Source organism: Eumetopias jubatus, unplaced genomic scaffold, assembly GCF_037043125.1.
Source record: "Eumetopias jubatus isolate StellerSeaLion01/CBP00866 unplaced genomic scaffold, mEumJub1_p1.0 scaffold_8, whole genome shotgun sequence".
Lineage (NCBI taxonomy): Eukaryota > Metazoa > Chordata > Mammalia > Carnivora > Otariidae > Eumetopias > Eumetopias jubatus.
Window position 1 is genome coordinate 10,651,140 of NW_028274814.1, and position 17,056 is coordinate 10,668,195.

Genomic DNA, 17,056 nt, shown 5'->3' on the forward strand with positions numbered 1-17,056 from the left:
TTCCTGGAAATTGTCTTGGAACCAAATCCATTAAATCAGTTGGTGCTTTTAATCATCTTTAGATATTCCCCGTTTTGAGCCTCAAAGATAGTAGTTTCCTTAATTTTGAAGGGAAAGATAGAGTATTCACTGGAAAATAGACATGCAGTACCATCCTGTGGTCCAATGTTGTATATGGCCCAATATATATGGACATTAGTTAATGCCTAATAATATTTTCTTTGTTCAAATTTAAAATACAGACTGTGGACATTCATAAAGAGAAAGTGGCTCGGAGAGAGATTGGTATTTTGACAACAAATAAGAATACATCAAGAACTCACAAAATAATAGCACCTGCAAATATGGAGCGTCCTGTAAGGTACATTCGGAAACCTATTGACTATACAGTTCTGGATGATGTGGGCCATGGTGTCAAGGTAAGCATTTTTATATTGTGTTAACTTGAAATAATTTATCCGGTAAATATTTTGGATAGGAAATAGGGTAATAAAAATAATTTTAATAGATTCTCTTAGCTGGTAACTAGCATTACAGTTTTCAAAGAACATTTATTTGATAATAATTATACTAAACTTGAGGCAGAATTTTATCTGTGAAATAGGTTGTATTCAAGAAGACAATAAAACTTAACATGCTATTTATTCATCAATTAAGCCATTTGAGTCCTAGACTAATATTACAAATTTTATTTTGAATTCCATGTCTTACTACTGAATGAATATTTAAAATCGTATGCTTTTTTACAGAGTTGGTTTAGAAAATAATTTGTAAATACTTTAAACCTTTTATTTCAAAATATGTATATGTGTTAGTGCATCTCTGTAGATGTGGCTATAGTTCCAGCAACTTATGAAGAATAAAAAATTGTATTTTGTTTTGTGTACCACCCCCTTCCCTTCCCCTTCCCCTGCTGTGGCAGGCTTTTAGGAAAGAGATTATTTGTTGCCCATGTTAATTTAGTTGCTCTTGAAGGATATCAGTAGCCTGTCAACTTCTTAGGCGTTTGTGGTCATTTTGCAAACATCCCGAATGACCTGAATTCTTCTTACCCATTTCTGCTCAGGATAAACAGTTCCTTTTAAATTTGGTAGTCCGTTTTCTAGAGGACCATTATTTGATTTTATTCTGGTTTTCAGAATTTTTATAATAAATTTTTAGGAATCAGCTAGAATCTCGAAGCTTTCCCTAACTGGCTGATTTGACAGATGCTATTGCTGGATCTGTTGCATTCTGAATTATTTGGGGGTTCCCGATCAAGAAGGGAGTATAGCTGACTGACAATACTGACTTTTATTCTACTCTCCTTGGACATTATTGGAATCTCCCCTTTACTGTCATGCTTGGAAGCTAGATGTAAAGTTGGAACACTGCAAATGTAGAGGAGGCTACTTGTTTGTTTCTTATATTTTTACCCAGGGGATGTGGCTAGGCTTGTAAAACAGCTTAAATTCAGTTTATGATTTCTCAGAAAGATCATTGCCAGCTTAATTAAGTATTTCTAGAGCACAGTTAGAGGTATGTGAAGGTTAGAAATTTGGATAGTAATGAACAAATGCTAGGGCCAAAATTATGAGAAGGAAAAGAGAGAAGCTATACTTAGCTATAGTTCTAGAATTATTTTCTTATGTTTTGTCTACCACTTTTCTATTTAGAAGTTTGTTTTTCTACTGATTGATAAGAGTTCTTTTTTCTGTTAAGGAAATGAGCTTCTTATATATTGGCAGATATTTCTTCATACTGTTGTTTGGCTTTTGACTTTGATGTTTGGGTATTTTAAAAAATATATACAGATTAAAAAATTGTATCCAAATATAGTATTTCTTCTTAAAGCTGCCAAGTTTCATGTTAAGGTTGCTACACTCCGAAATTAATATTCCATCATATTTTCTTTTGTGATGTAAATTTCGGGGTTTTGTTATTTGTATTATTTAAATAATATTTATTATGTTAAAGCATTTTATGCTTTGAAATAGATGGTTACACATAAGTTTGGTAGGAATTAAAAATATGGAAACAATATCTTAAGATATGTCTGGTTTGACTTTTGGAAACAGTAAGATATGGATAAGAGAATCCTAGCGTAAGGAAACTACCAGAATATATACATGAAGGAGAATGTAAAGAAGATGAACTTTATAAGAGAGCACAAGTTTTCAGAGTAAGATATAGACTAGAGAAGACCTGAATACTTAGTAGAGACATTTAAATTTTTTTTTAAAGATTTTATTTTTTTGAGAGAGAGAGAGAGAGAGCAAAAGCGGGGGTGAGGACGTGGGGAGGGGCAGAAGGAGAGGGAGAAGCAGACTCCCTGCTGAGCAGGGAGCCCAGCAGACCCTGGGATCATGACCTGAGCTGAAGGCAGATGCTTAACTGAGCCACCCAGGCACCCCTAAATTAATTTTTAATTAACAGCTTTATAGCCTGGTTCATAATTTACAAAGGACTGACTTTGAATGTATGTGTTTTTAAGCCTCAAAAAGACCATGCGATCTAGGATTTGTTACATTTTATTAGTAGAGAAACTAAAGCTTTACCAAATGTATATAAGAATGTATTTTTTCAAGGTTTCACTTGTATTAAACAAAGGAGTAAGCTAATGAATCATATGTCAAAGAAAGGATTGGCTGGCCTTTTAGACTTTCAGCACCTGTGGTATACAAAGCTTATGATTTACTTAGGGCCAGAAGATAGGGAGGAATCAAAGAGAATTCTATCGTTTTAAACCTAAGATTCCAGGGAAATGGTAAAGGGGCTCATCCATAAATGTAAATGTTAAAGAAATGAAGTGAGATCTTAAGAAAATAAAAGTCTAGTTTGGATGTGTTTTGGGGATATTTAAGTGGAATAATCTTGTAGGTCGCTAACAATTACAGTATTTTAAGCTGTAAGATACAGAGATTATTTTCTTCTAAAACTGAAACTCAAACATGTCTGTATACATAAATACACGCTTGATAGAGGAGGCGGAGCTCCATATAAGGTTAAAGGTTACACCATTGCGTAGTAGCAGAGTTCAGCTAGGAATTTTTTTTTTTTTAAAGATTTTATTTATTTAACAGAGGGAGACACAGTGAGAGCGGGAACACAAGCAGAGGGAGTGGGAGAGGAAGAAGCAGGCCAAGTTTAGACTAGGATAGTATTTGGTGTATTGTAATGCTATCACATTAGTATATCTTATTTCCAAGGATAATAATGTTATTCAGGTTTACAGTTTCTAAATCCAGGTGTGATATGTAGCAGCTAGGTAGGATTCCAGACATTGATAAAAACGAGCAATATCATTCTAAACATATTAACACCAAAATTCTGGCATAATTTCTGGAAATGAGAATATATCTAAGACAAAGTACATTCCTCCTTTGGTTGACTTTCTTAATGTTGTCTTTATGGTCACCTGAAAAATGATAGATTCATATTTAGAAGGGCAAGTGTTAAAGAATATATACGAGGTTAGACTCTATGACCTAAAGATATTTCTTAAGTGGCGTAGTACAAGTAGTGATGCTTTAGGATTATACACAGTATTTCATATTATTTATAGTACATTATTACTTCAAGTATAGGCTAGTCATCTTTCATAGAAGTAGCTTTTAGGATCAAAGCAATCATTCTTCAGTTTTGAATATTAGCTAAACTGGTTCAGAAGAAAACTTGGAACTAAAGTAACCTATAGCTTCCTGCTACTGTTGGCCTGCTCAGATTTAGATTCATAAGGTACAAATGAGAGGGTTTCTAGACCCTGTTTGTTTATGCCTTAGTTAGAATCTGGCTAAGCTGCTACTGTGCATCGTGTTTTGTTTTGTTTTGTTTTAAACACCAAGGTGCTAGGTCCTTTTCTGAATTTGGAAGCAACATGTGGTTTTGAATTTTAACATTTACAGTTTTATCAGTTTTTAAAATACTATGTTACCAGTCATCTGATGAATACTTTACTTGTTCAGTAAAGCCTTAGGTCTTGTGCACTGATGTCTTAAAGTAGCCTTACATTGAGTGTGTTAGGTGTTTCTGTTTAAATCAGTGTTTATCATCTGTGATTCAATTGGATTAGTTTCATAGGATGAAATACTGACCCAAGACATTATTGGACTTGCATGAGATTGGCATAATTAAGTGGTGGTTTCCTTATGAATATATTCTTTTGAAAAATATTTGATACACGTGAATATTTCCCTACTGCTTATGGATACTTTTTTCTTTATAAAATATTTGAAATATGGCTGGGTAAAAGCTTATCAACATGAATTGAATAACTATAAATGTAAACGTGTCCTATCAGATATAATTTATTTAGAATTAATTTCTACTTTTTCCCCCCCTTTTTTTTGCCAACGTAAAGTGGCTAAAAGCCAAGGTAAGAGATACTACTTATCATCTGATCCACAGTATTCCCTCTATACTGATAGAGGCTGCCGAGCCACTAAAATTTGAAAACTCTTCCTATGTCTGTCTGCTTTTTTCCCATAGGATTTATGTAGAGTAAATAAACTCAGTTCAAATCAGCAACGTAGCTTGGATGTGTTAATATATCAAAAGATATATTGACATCTGCATTTATATAGGAACATTAATTTTGCTAACATTTATTGCTTTGCTCATTTTTTGATAGTTGCCTTGCTTTTATTGACTTACAATTAGGAGGTTTTCCAGACATATATGACTTTGTTACTGAATTGTTAAGATAAAGATGAGTTTTATCTTAATGAATATTTTAGCAAGTTGACACTGAGATTTGTAGTTTTTATTAATGTACATGTCTAAAAAATTTTGGGAAATCCAGTATTTGAATGCAGATAAGTTGGAGCTCAGTGAACATGTTTAACAATAAAACAATGTAGAGAATCCAATAATCACACCTGTATTTGCCATAAATTGGTATGAATAGCACAAGATAATAGGAGAAAAGCCAAGTGCAAGTGATTTCTTGACTTTTTAAAATGTAGTACCAAAGTCTGTTATTAAAACTGTCTGGGAATCCTTACTTCACATTCTGATATTAAAAAAATAATAATACATGGTGTCAAAACACCAGCAGAACAATTTGATATAAAAATAAAGGCTTTTCTTTCCACATTTTAGCATGGAAATAACCAGCCTGCAAGAACTGGCACGCTGTCGAGAACAAATCCTCCTACTCAGAAACCACCAAGCCCTCCCATGTCAGGCCGGGGAACATTGGGGTAAGAATTCAACTACATTTTACAAGAAAATCTATATGCAAAAGAAAAAGATGTTTCTGTGACTTAAGTAAGCGTATGGGTCCTTGCTGTGGGACCCTCTCAATGTGAACTACCTTTTACAAATTAATTTTGGTTCTTATTTCCTTGAACAGAATCCAAAATGAATCTACGTGTTTTATAATATTCTCTATAGAAGTCTGTACTAGAAAGGTTCTTTTGTATATGTGTAAATAAGCATTATTTATTTTTTTAATCTTCTAATTAATTTTTTTGGGAAACAAATAAGTCTAGCCCAAGTTTATTTCTAATGAAATCGCCAGAGGATTCCATATGATGCTTTCACATGTGTTAACAATATTCATATTGCAGGACTTTAAATAAGCGGTGTATTTTATGTAGTTCGGCTTCATAGCCTGCAGATCTTTTTGGCACCTGAAACTTAGGGACTCTACCTGGAGTACTCTTGACTTTCTGCTGGTAATCTGAGGGTCCTTCATACTTGAGCTTTGGGGGTAGGCCAGTTGGAGAAATAGAAAAGATAACAGTTGATGGCTTCTTCCTTCTCAGTTCTCAGTGCAATAAAAATATTGAATATTGGTAAGACATTTCTGAAAGTTTATTCATCGTAACACAGGAAGGCAAATAGTAGATTTCTCGTGTTTGGTGGAGGGGTGAGGAATCATTATTTTATAGTAACAGGGATTAATAATTAACATTTGTACTGCATCTTAGTTTCCATTTTCATACTGTAAATCCCTAGCCCCTGAAAAAAAAAATACGAAGTTATTAAATAGAAAAGTTAAAACCATTTATTGAGAAATTTATGGCATTACATAGGATCAGAATGTATTCATTCGTATATTTCTACACTGAGGTAGGAATAAATTGCAGGGGAGATACTTCATTTTTTTAAAAAAATTATTTATTTATTTATTTGAGAGAGAGGGAGAGAATGAGAGATAGAGAGCACGAGAGGGAAGAGGGTCAGAGGGAGAAGCCGACTCCCCACTGAGCAGGGAGCCCGATGCGGGACTTGATCCCGGGACTCCAGGATCATGACCTGAGGCAAAGGCAGTCGCTTAACCAACTGAGCTACCCAGGTGCCCAAGTTACTTCATTTTTATAATGTACAAAGACAGTGGCTTGTGGGTCACTGAGCTGGGAGTAATGTATAATTCAAAGTTGAATATTACTGAGCATTTAAAAAATTACAGTCATTATTTTTAGAAATAAGGTTAGAAGTTTTAAATCACCCTTTCCTATGGTTTTAATAAGAAAACGTAACAAACTTTAGTTTTTGTGTATAGTAACAAAATTTATATACAAAAATTTAAGGTTTTTTTAAAAAGATTTTGTTTATTTAATTGACAGAGAGAGAGAGAGCAGGAACACAAGTAGGGGGAGTGGGAGAGGGAGAAGCAGGCGTCCCGTGGAGCAGAGAGCCCGATGTGGGGCTCGATCCCAGGACGCTGGGATCATGACCTGAGCTGAAGGCAGACGCTTAACGACTGAGCCACCCAGGCGCCCTAAGATTTTTTTTTTTAAACAAAAGTTATTACAAATTAAAGAAAAAAAAACTTGTGTTATACTTGGTTACAAAGAGACAATCGCAGATTTAGGGGAAAATACCATTTAATCTTTCTTATTCATTATTCCTTTCTCTGTTATGCTTCTTTAGACGAAATACTCCTTACAAAACCCTGGAACCTGTTAAACCCCCAACAGTTCCTAATGACTACATGACAAGTCCTGCTAGGCTCGGAAGTCAGCATAGTCCAGGCAGGACAGCTTCTTTAAACCAGCGACCAAGGACACACAGGTAAACCTTCAGGTTGAGTCTTTGAATATCTGCAAGTGGGGGTGGTTGACTGGTGACAAACTCCTATAAAGTTGCCGAGTAAAGTATTGCTCTAATGCTAATACAGAATATAAAAGATGGATAATAATATTGTATGTTTCTATAAATAAATTTATGCCATAATTCCTGTTCTTTAGGTTTTAAGTAAGTTTGTACTAATTGCAGATTTGCCACTATGTTGTTGGTTTTTTTTTTAAGATTTTTTTTTTCATTTGAGAGAGAGAGAGAGCATGAAAGGGGGGAGGGTCAGAAGAAGAAGCAGACTCCCTGCTGAGCAGGGAGCCCAACACAGGACTCCATCCCAGGACTCCAGGATCACGACCTGAGCTGAAGGCAGTCGCTTAACCAACTGAGCCACCTAGGCTCCCATGTTTTCTTTTTGATGGAGGTATAAATGTATATTTGGATCAAGGCCCAAGAATGTTTTTTAGAACAGTTATTTAAAAAAGATCAAGGCAACCACTCTTAAATATTTTTGGATAAAAGATGAAATATCAGAAATTATACAACATGATTTAAACTTTATGAGGTTGGAAGAAAAAAGACCTTAAATCTGAGGAAGAATTTAAGAGAGTTGATAGACTAGAATATCTAAGTTGTTTAAAAAAAAGTTCTAGAAATTACCTCCCCAGTGGATTTTTTAAAAACTTGATTATGGAGCATGATGTACATTCAGAAAAGCATACAGTTTATTAAATATACAACTTGATGGTTTAATACGAATTGAATATACCCACGTAACCATCCCCAGATCAGAAAATGAAATATTACCAGCAACCCCGAAGGTTCGCCTTAGGTACTTTCCCAGTTATAGCCTCTATTTTCTTTTCCCCAGAAGTAGCCACTCCATGTTTTGGGTACTTTTATAAAGTCCAACAAATTTATTGTATAGCAATAGCTTAACTTTATAGCTTTATTTTATTCTTCAGTTTTATCTATCACTTAGTAACTTGGCAAGGGACCTCTCTTTACCTTGACTTTTAGGTTGGTATATTAGAGAAATTTAGCAAAATCATTTTGGGGGATTCAATTAAGTAGGGGTATGTCAAGCCTCTTAGGTTCTATGTAATGGAAATTTGTTGTTACTGCTACTGTTAGTAAATAAATTATTATATTGATATCTGCAGTTACTGTAACAGGTCAGGTTCATTGAGGACCAAATTCTTTTGTGTGTGTTCATTTTTGAATAATAAAGCATGGTTTTTCTCTCTAGTGGAAGTATTAATAGTTTAATCATATACAACAACCACTTACTAAGAGTTACTTCATTAGGTACAGGGACATGCCCATAAGATATAGTTTAATTTTCTAGAAGCTCATTCTGTTTTAATAAAAGGCCAGATTGTTAATATTTTAGGATTTGTGGGCCATATGGTCTCTTGCAATTACTCAGCTCTGTCATTGCAGCATGGAAGCAGCATGGACAACACATAAATGAATGAGCATGGCTGCATTCCAGTCAAACTTTGCATATGGAACTGAAATTTGAATTTCATATAATTTTAATGTATCATAAAGTATTATTCCTCTTTCAGTTTTTTTCAACTATTTAAAAATCACGAGAATATTCTTGGCTCACAGGTTGTAAAAATTGGATCAGGGGCCAGATTTGGCTGTAATTTTCTAACCCCCTTGTGAGAAACAGGACATATAAACCAATAATTGTAGAAGAGCATAGTAAGTACAGAAACTTCCTATGTCTGTGATGCAGTGCTGGGACAAAACAGGATATTGATCACCTGGCTTGAGGGAGTAGGGAGGCCTTCACATTCAAGCAATTTATGGCATATAAACAGCTTGTTCTCTTTTTCTTTTTCTTCCATTAACATATGATAATGTAATTATAGAATAATCATATTGGAGAAAAACTTTTATTAAACAGTGCAAGTTTTGCTCTCTTCAGTTTCTGGGCCTGTTGATTTTAAAGTCAATATTGAGCCTAAGGTTACACATGCACATATATACTTGTGTATACACGTACATGCACATGTTACTAAAACAACTGGATAGTGTGAGGTTGTATGCCTAAAGGGACAGTAAATCCACAGGAATTAGAATAGTAAGGAATTGGTTAGAGTTTAACAGTATTGACTCTACAAATGCCCCATGCTGAAGTGTCACTTTTTTTTGTTGTTGGTTTGCTTGCTCGTTTTCCAGAAAGTTTCCCTGTCTTACCACCATTCTTTGAGATGGGATGGAGATTTTGGTACTAATTCCAGACTAAAACTGGTTACAGTTTTTATTAACTTCTGTAACATCTTGTACATTTTCTTTTGTGGCATCCATCATGGTATTTTTTAATGTCTATTTTCCCATTCTCAGCTGTGAGCTCCATGGCAACATGGTTCATGTCTGCTTTAGTTACTGCTCTTCATAGTAGGTTTTAATAAACTTTTGTTGGATCATTATACTATGAGATTTTATTGGTCATTCATTTCTCAATAGGATGATCTCTTCTGATGGTTCTGTGTGCTATGTTAGGACTGCACTGATTTCCAGTAGTTTGAGAAGTAGAGTAAAACACAACCACGTTAAGCATTAGGGTTAAGATTGTATTGAATACTTCTTATAAACTTTTTGTTTTGTATATTTAACACACACACATAAAAGCAGTATTTAGTGGCTTTGAATTTGTCTTTGGATAAATGTCTAGAATGGCTTTTTTCAAACTTGTTTCTTCGCAGCGGAAGCAGTGGAGGGAGTGGAAGCCGAGAAAACAGTGGAAGCAGCAGTATTGGCATTCCGATCGCCGTGCCCACACCGTCACCGCCCACTGTTGGACCAGGTGTGTTGCATGTTGACCTGTTTTAATATGTGCTGGAATTCATGAGCTTTATTATGAAAGTCTGAAATAGTTACATTAGATAAAATTTACTTAGGAAATTTATGTGATTGTTGCTAGAAGAAATGCTAACAACAAATTTAAGAACATTTTTAGGGAGACTTTCACAGAGACTTTAGGATTTTGCTAGCTCTTTTTTCTTACATACAAATATCCAAAGCATATTACATAACATTATTAAATAGTTTTTTGGCCATTTTGCTCTGGAAATACTTGCCTTGGGCACTAGTCAGGAATGCTTTTTCCTATTTCAAGAGCAAACCAGTATTGTGATACTTGAAAGGATGAATGTCTTTAATGTGAATTATATACCAGTGAGTTTTTTGTTGTTGTTACTGTTTTTTAATACCAGTGAGTTGACGTCGCTTTGTAGGCTGTTGTCTCAACTCTGGAGGTAGCTTGTTCTGTGACTTTGCTGTATTTACATATAATATTCCATACATATTTTAATAAAATGCTATGAATATAAAATGGGATTAAAATTGGAAAAGTGTTTTACTCTTTAGATTATAGAAAAATTTAAGAAATCATTGCAGAACATTAAATTAGTCCCTTGATTTTTTTAGTAAATGAAATGAATACTTTATAGTGTTAAAAAATACATATTTAGTAATCAAACTGTTAGGAAAAATTCTTAGCTTCTCAAGGAGGTTGTTGAAAAAGGAGAAAAAGCTGCTTATAAAAATGGCGTATTTTACAGTTAATGCAGGTATGAACTCAATGTCCTTTTTACCTAGTAAAATGAATTCATATTCAGTTGGACATGCTTTACATATGGGTGTCTTTTTTTTTTTTCCTTTCCAAAACTTTGTATTTTCTTACTGTTTCAGAATGTTTAGTTTTCTTTCTTGTCCTCTGACCTGAATTATAAACTATTTTATTAGAAAACATTTCTGTCCCTCCTCCTTCTGGAGCTCCACCAGCACCACCTCTTCCACCACTTCTCCCTGTGAACACTGTGATAGGTGAGATTGCATAACCACTGGAGTGATTTAACTTACTGTTCGTAATTGATAATAAACTCCTCTGTTAGACTGCTAGCTTTTATAGTTGTTAGGTTGTAGGTGGTAATACAAAGGTTAAAGTGTTAATCTAATTTACACTAATTTCTTCTGGTGAAAGGCCTCTGAGGTTACACAGTTAAATATAAAATCACATTCTCTGAAATGTGAAATGTTTTTATGCTTAATTTGTAACCAATTTAATATGGTTTGTATTTGTTGCTTGTTTTGATTTTTTTTTAAGGAAAATTATAGCAGTGATTGTTCAAAAAGATATTTTAAAATAAGTAATGTAATATTTTTTTACGTGAAACTTCATTTGGAACTCCCTCGTGTATACAGTCAAAGGATTGGGGTGAAGATGGGGGACAGGAGGAATTTAGATGGAAAAGAAAATGAGGTGTGGTTGTGGGGTGCTCCTGAGGCTTTCCTGTGGATCACAGTATGAAAAACTCTGATATAGCTCAGTACTTTTGGCATCTGGGATGCCAAGAAGTTTTTTTTTTTCTTAATCAGTTACATTTAAATTGTTCCTAAATCGGAGGTGACTGGATTGAACATATTAGGAATTCAAAATACACACATAGGATGAAACCATTCAGCCTAGAAATATACAAGAGCAATAATCCAGATAGAAATGGATAATGAAATGTTTCAAATGACAGCTGAGTTTCAGTTTGGGTGAAATATAGCTGTCTAGCCACATCTTTTCAAAACATTGAAAAAGGGGCAAATGGAGATAATAAAAAGAAGACCCAATAATAAAAATTATTGCCAGAAAGTCCCATGTGAAAAAAAAGTCCCCAACCTAGTTAATAATCAGGAAGATGAAAATTAAAATCACAGTGAGAAACTATTTTATATCCACCTTATAGGTAGAAATGTAGAAGTTTACTAGTACCCAGTGTTGATGAGGGTATATAATAACAGGAAAGTACACTGCTAATGGGAGTTTATTAGTTGATACACTTACTTTGGAAAGTAATTTGTTGTTACCTAGTCAGGTTGAACAGGTTTCTACCTTAGATTTAATATTATTTCTAGATATCTGCCCTAGAGTACTGGTTCTCAGAATCTGGCTACAGGTCCCTGGGAGGATGCTAAGATCCTTTTATGGAGTTTTTGGGGTCAGAACTATATTCCTAATAATAAGACCTGTTTGCCTTTTTCATTCTCATGTACAAGTATACAGTGGAAGTTTCCAGAGGGCTGTATGACTTATGATAGAATCATTGCTGTGACAGCTAACAGAATGTTTATTTGTATTTTGTATATTCATGTGCTTTAAAGATGTCAGTTTAAATTTCTGTTATAGTAATTACCTGTTGCTATAACCCACCTCTGCAAAAGCTTTTTGAGGTTCTCTAATTTTATTTTTATTTTTTCAGTGCTCGCTTCGGCAGCACATATACTAAAATTATTTTTATTTTTTCAGTTTCAATCATTTATTTTTCAAATATTCATAAATGTAAGGTTCTCCACACGCAGTCAGCCCCATCCAGATACACTGAAAACAAAGAAAATATTGTTTTCCATAGAAAGTAAAATAGAAAGTTGCACAGGATGAGACATTACATTTCACTAATTATGATTTCTGCATAAGGTGAATCTACAAAATCACCACATGAGTATTATTACTTAAATATTGGGCTGTCAATCACCATGCATTTTTTCAACTATGAAGAATACTTCTTTGGGATAACTGGAATAAATATGATGAGATTCTCTAATTTTAAAGAAATAAAACCATAAAATTTGAAAACCACTGTCCTAGGGCAGTGGCTTTCATAGTGTGGTCCCCAGGCCAACTGCATTATCATCACAGGGGAACTAGTTAGAAATGTAAATTCTCAGATCCCATTTTAGACCACCTCACTCAGAAACTTTGAGGACTGGGACCCAGTAGTCTGTATTATAACAAGCCCTCAAGGTGAAATTCTGATCAATGCTGAAGTTTGAGAACCAGTGTTGTAGAGAAACTCAGGAACCCATTTAGGAATGTTCACAGTAGTAGCATTATTAGCAGAAATCTGGATGCAGCCGAAATGTGTAATCACAGTATAGTGGATAAATTGTGGCATGCTCACATGCAAATAAAGCAACAAAAATGGATGATACAATATTGATATGCTTACCACCAGGAATGAATTTTTTTTTTTAAGATTTTATTTACTTATTTGTCAGAAAGAGAGAGAGACAGGACACAAGCAGAGGGAGCGGCAGGCAGAGGGAGAAGGATGCAGGACTCGATCCCGGTACCCTGGGATCATGACCTGAGCCAAAGGCAGACACTTAACCAACTGAGCCACCCAGGCGTCCCTCCAGGGGTGAATCTTAAATAAACAAAACAAAACAAAAAGAGCAAGCCAGCAGCATGCATAATAACTCCATTATAAAAGTTTATAAATTGTAACTTATCTGTGTGTTCTGTATTGTTTGAGGTTATATATATCTGTGATTTAAAAGAAAGAAAAGAAAGAATGTTTAACACCTTTTGGGTTTTGGGATCTAGAAGGTACAAACAGGAAGCTTTGGTGATACTGTTTCGTGGAGTTGGGTATTTATCTTATTTTTCTTTAAATCATATACAAAATAAATATGTAAATTAATATATAACCATTACATATATTGTATACATATTAGTGTATATATAACTATATGTATATATAATATTTCTGTATATAATGTAATTATATAAATCATATACCCATTGGTATTATGATTTATTACATAATAAAACATTAAAGTAAATTCTGAAATAGGCACAGTTTGGAAATGCTGAATGGTTGGTTTTCAGTTTTAGATCACCAAGGAAAATAACTTGGATTTCATATACTTTTTATGTAAGTCAGAGAAGTATAAAAAATCATTTTACAGAGATCTCCATTAAAAAGTTAAAGGTTTACCTCTTAGCTCTATGGAAACCCTAGCTTTCCAAAATTTCTTATTCATGAAGGCTCTTGAATAGAGTATTATTTTTAAAATGTGTTTCTATTTAGAAAATGAGCATGGCGATGATTCAAATAATTAGTGACTGCCTATGGCTTGGGAGCTCCAAAATGTTAAGTTTATTAGCACTTTTTAAAATGAACAACCTCTGCTGTATGGTTTTATGTAATAACTTGTATGACCTCTAGGAGAGGTGAAATTACACAACTGAATGAAAATAAACTCATTTTACTTAGTCTGGTTAGATGTTTGGGTGGGGCAAAGAGGCTAACAATCCTGAAGTTACCTTTGGAAAGTATGGTTAACTTTAGAGGCTTTTAACTTTATTAATCTTTTAAATATTAAACTTTTGAAATGTTGGTAAAGATGTTGAATAAAATTTTAAGAACTGTTAGTACTTTAGTCATTCTAGATATGCATGATAATAATAAAAGATTGTTTTGGGTGTAAGATGGAAAAAAACCCTCCAAGTATGGAGAAAGGTAATGGATCTTCTACATAAAGCTACTTTAAAATTGGAAAATTATTTCACAAAGTCTCAAATTATTTACAGTTTTGTTAGTTACAAAAACTTAAGTGAAAGGGGAAGTATGTTATTCTTAAAAGTTTGGGGGTAACAAATCCGATACTATATGTAAGTACTTTGAAACTAGAAATTGTGCTTCTCATAAAAATGATTCTGCTATCATACGTATTTGATTATAACTGCTAACACAATAAACATTCACATAAATACAGAAGTATATGTGGAAAATATGCTAGCCTGTTTACATTTTATAATTTAACCTGTGTTCCTGAAGATTTGGCAATGGAAAAGGAAGTTTGTAATCAATACATTCACATCTGAAAACTGATGCGTTCCATTTCATATTACCTTTTGGTACTTATTTTGTTGGGGAGACATAGTTCACATGTAAAACCTATGTATTCTAAAATGATACAGAAAAAAATTACATATAATATTAGCGAAATACCATTTGGGATTCTGCTAAATTAAAAGGTCTAAGAATGTTAATTATTTTACTTTTGCAGCTTTCCACACAGTATCTGTTTTTCCTTTTGTTTGTAACTTCAGAGAGCTATTTGTGTTTTACCTTCACTTTTCTCTTTATTTTATGCTGTGGGCTTTAAAAAGCAATGGGTATTTCTTACTGAGAGTCCCCCTCTCTTTGTTCTGCCATCGGAGGTCACATGTTGCTCAAGTTCTTTGTTGGTTGCTTTTGACTAATGCTTTTCCGCAGCCCCGGGCTCAGCTCCTGGTTCCCAGTATGGCACAATGACCAGGCAGATTTCTCGACACAACTCTACCACTTCCTCGACATCTTCTGGTGGATACAGACGAACTCCCTCTGTGACTGCTCCATTTTCTGCTCAGCCTCATGTTAATGGAGGTCCACTTTATTCTCAGAATTCAAGTAAGCTTGTGCTTTGCCAGGCGTACAGCAACAGTGGAGTTCCTTTTGAAGGAAATTATTTGAAGCTGTTGTTCTTGCCAGTGATAGACAACAATTGAAACCATGCTATTTCATGTTTATTTTTGCTTTAGGAAGTCAGTCCTTGAATCCTGCCATTTTAAGAATTACTGCTTATCACAAAAATAATTGCTTAACACTTTCAAAAAAAAATGTACACGTACTGAGTATACTTACTAAAATTTAATGGTTTAATATGATATTTTTATTACTATATGTAGAACTAGAAAAGAAAAATACTGAAATTAAGCTGAGTTTATTTTTGGCATGTTTGAGACACTTCAGTAGCAGTGAAAATAAGAACATTGTGAAAATTTTTCTTTAATACAGTGAAATTGCTGGCTATCACTTTTAAGCTTGTTAATCTGTACTGAAATGAGTTCAGAACCATTAAAAACATTTGTGATGCCTGCTTATTCTGTCTCTAATCACTGTAACAGTGGGGAGGATTTTCTTCTGATTTCTTTCTCTTTATGTCAAATTGCACATCTCAACACTAACTGCAATCAGTGTTTTTAAAGGCTTTAAGATATTTAAAGATAAGAAAATAGTTAAAATGGCAGGGAGTACGAATTGCTTAGAGTAATCATTAATTTCACTTTCCATGTTAAGATGTTTAATTCACAAAGGAAAAAAAAATCTGACATGAGCCTGTTGTGCAGTATTTATTATTGACTTCAAGAGGCGAACACTGGGTATAGACTAGAACACACTTTCCCATGTGGCACTTGTAACTACTTTCTAGAGGTGCATGTTGTATTAGTAAAAAACACTGACTACTCCCTGTTTCCCTAAGAAGTTGGTTTTAAGTTTATTTATAACGTGTGTTCTGAACATGTATTTTACAGCAGAGCTAGAGGAAAGTTCTTTTATTTATTTCCAATGTAAATTTTAGAGTTCAAGATTGTGTTGTAGCAAAAAACTCCTGAGAATTGAAAAACACTTTAGCAAAAATGTCAAAATTTACAGATAATCCCCAAATTTATACAGTCCTTTTCCAGACTAAAATTTCCAGGCTGCCTACCAAGAAACTTTACCCGTTAGAATTTTATCTCACATTTTCCCTGATTTCCTTTTGGTAATGAAAGGTAACTAGAGTCTGAATATTCCATGGATTATCTGATTATTAGCCTTAGTAGTTTCATGATGTTTTAATTTTTTTTCCATAATATGTTGTGTTTTTAGATCCCATCTTTATGTTCTTTATTTTTCTTTGATTCACTTAGATACTTGGTTCACTCTGCAAATAGGGTTTTTGGTGACACTTCACCTAATATATGTTTGTGTAGTTTTATTTTAACAGTGCTCGGTGGGTTACTTATTCTCAAATAAAACCTTTTCATTACTAAGTGACTATATCTTTTAGATATTATAAGGGAAATTTGGACTCAAATTTTAAAAATATGATGTGTCAAAATAACTCTCCATCAATCTGAGTTACTGTTGGTGTTGTAGTAATAGTGGTGGTAGTGGTCATTGCTGTAGTAGTAGTAGGATGTAAATGTTTTTAGTGTTTTGATGTGCATATTTCCCCTTCTGTCCAAACGTGGTGGTAATGACTAGTATCTTCATAGCATAGCTTTTCTTTTTCTGTCTTACTAACCAGCATGTCTGGTTACTAAGGGTTGTTTCTAAACAAAATTTTTAGGCTTGTGGGAGGTTTGTTTTGTTTTTAAATCAAAACTGTAACATTTTATCTAAGAGCCTTCTATATCCAAAGTCTCAGAATCAGTGAGGACCAGTTACATAGTGAA

At 33.9% G+C, this 17,056-nt stretch overlaps 1 protein-coding gene across 8 annotated transcripts in view; it reads left to right on the plus strand.

Annotated features, from left to right (window-relative positions):
- The window catches only part of ABI1 (abl interactor 1), a 128,196-nt gene that overhangs the window by 99,588 nt on the left and 11,552 nt on the right, over positions 1-17,056 (plus strand). For 2 of the 8 annotated variants that reach the window (XM_088025786.1, XM_088025785.1), the window contains exons 3-9: positions 243-419; positions 4,340-4,354; positions 5,080-5,180; positions 6,859-6,999; positions 9,723-9,823; positions 10,765-10,845; positions 15,072-15,245. In XM_088025786.1, coding sequence (XP_087881912.1) covers positions 243-419; positions 4,340-4,354; positions 5,080-5,180; positions 6,859-6,999; positions 9,723-9,823; positions 10,765-10,845; positions 15,072-15,245 — 790 coding nt within the window. The remainder of the gene's footprint in view (positions 1-242; positions 420-4,339; positions 4,355-5,079; positions 5,181-6,858; positions 7,000-9,722; positions 9,824-10,764; positions 10,846-15,071; positions 15,246-17,056) is intronic. The other 6 variants (XM_088025784.1, XM_088025780.1, XM_088025787.1 and 3 more) reach the window with 4 other exon arrangements.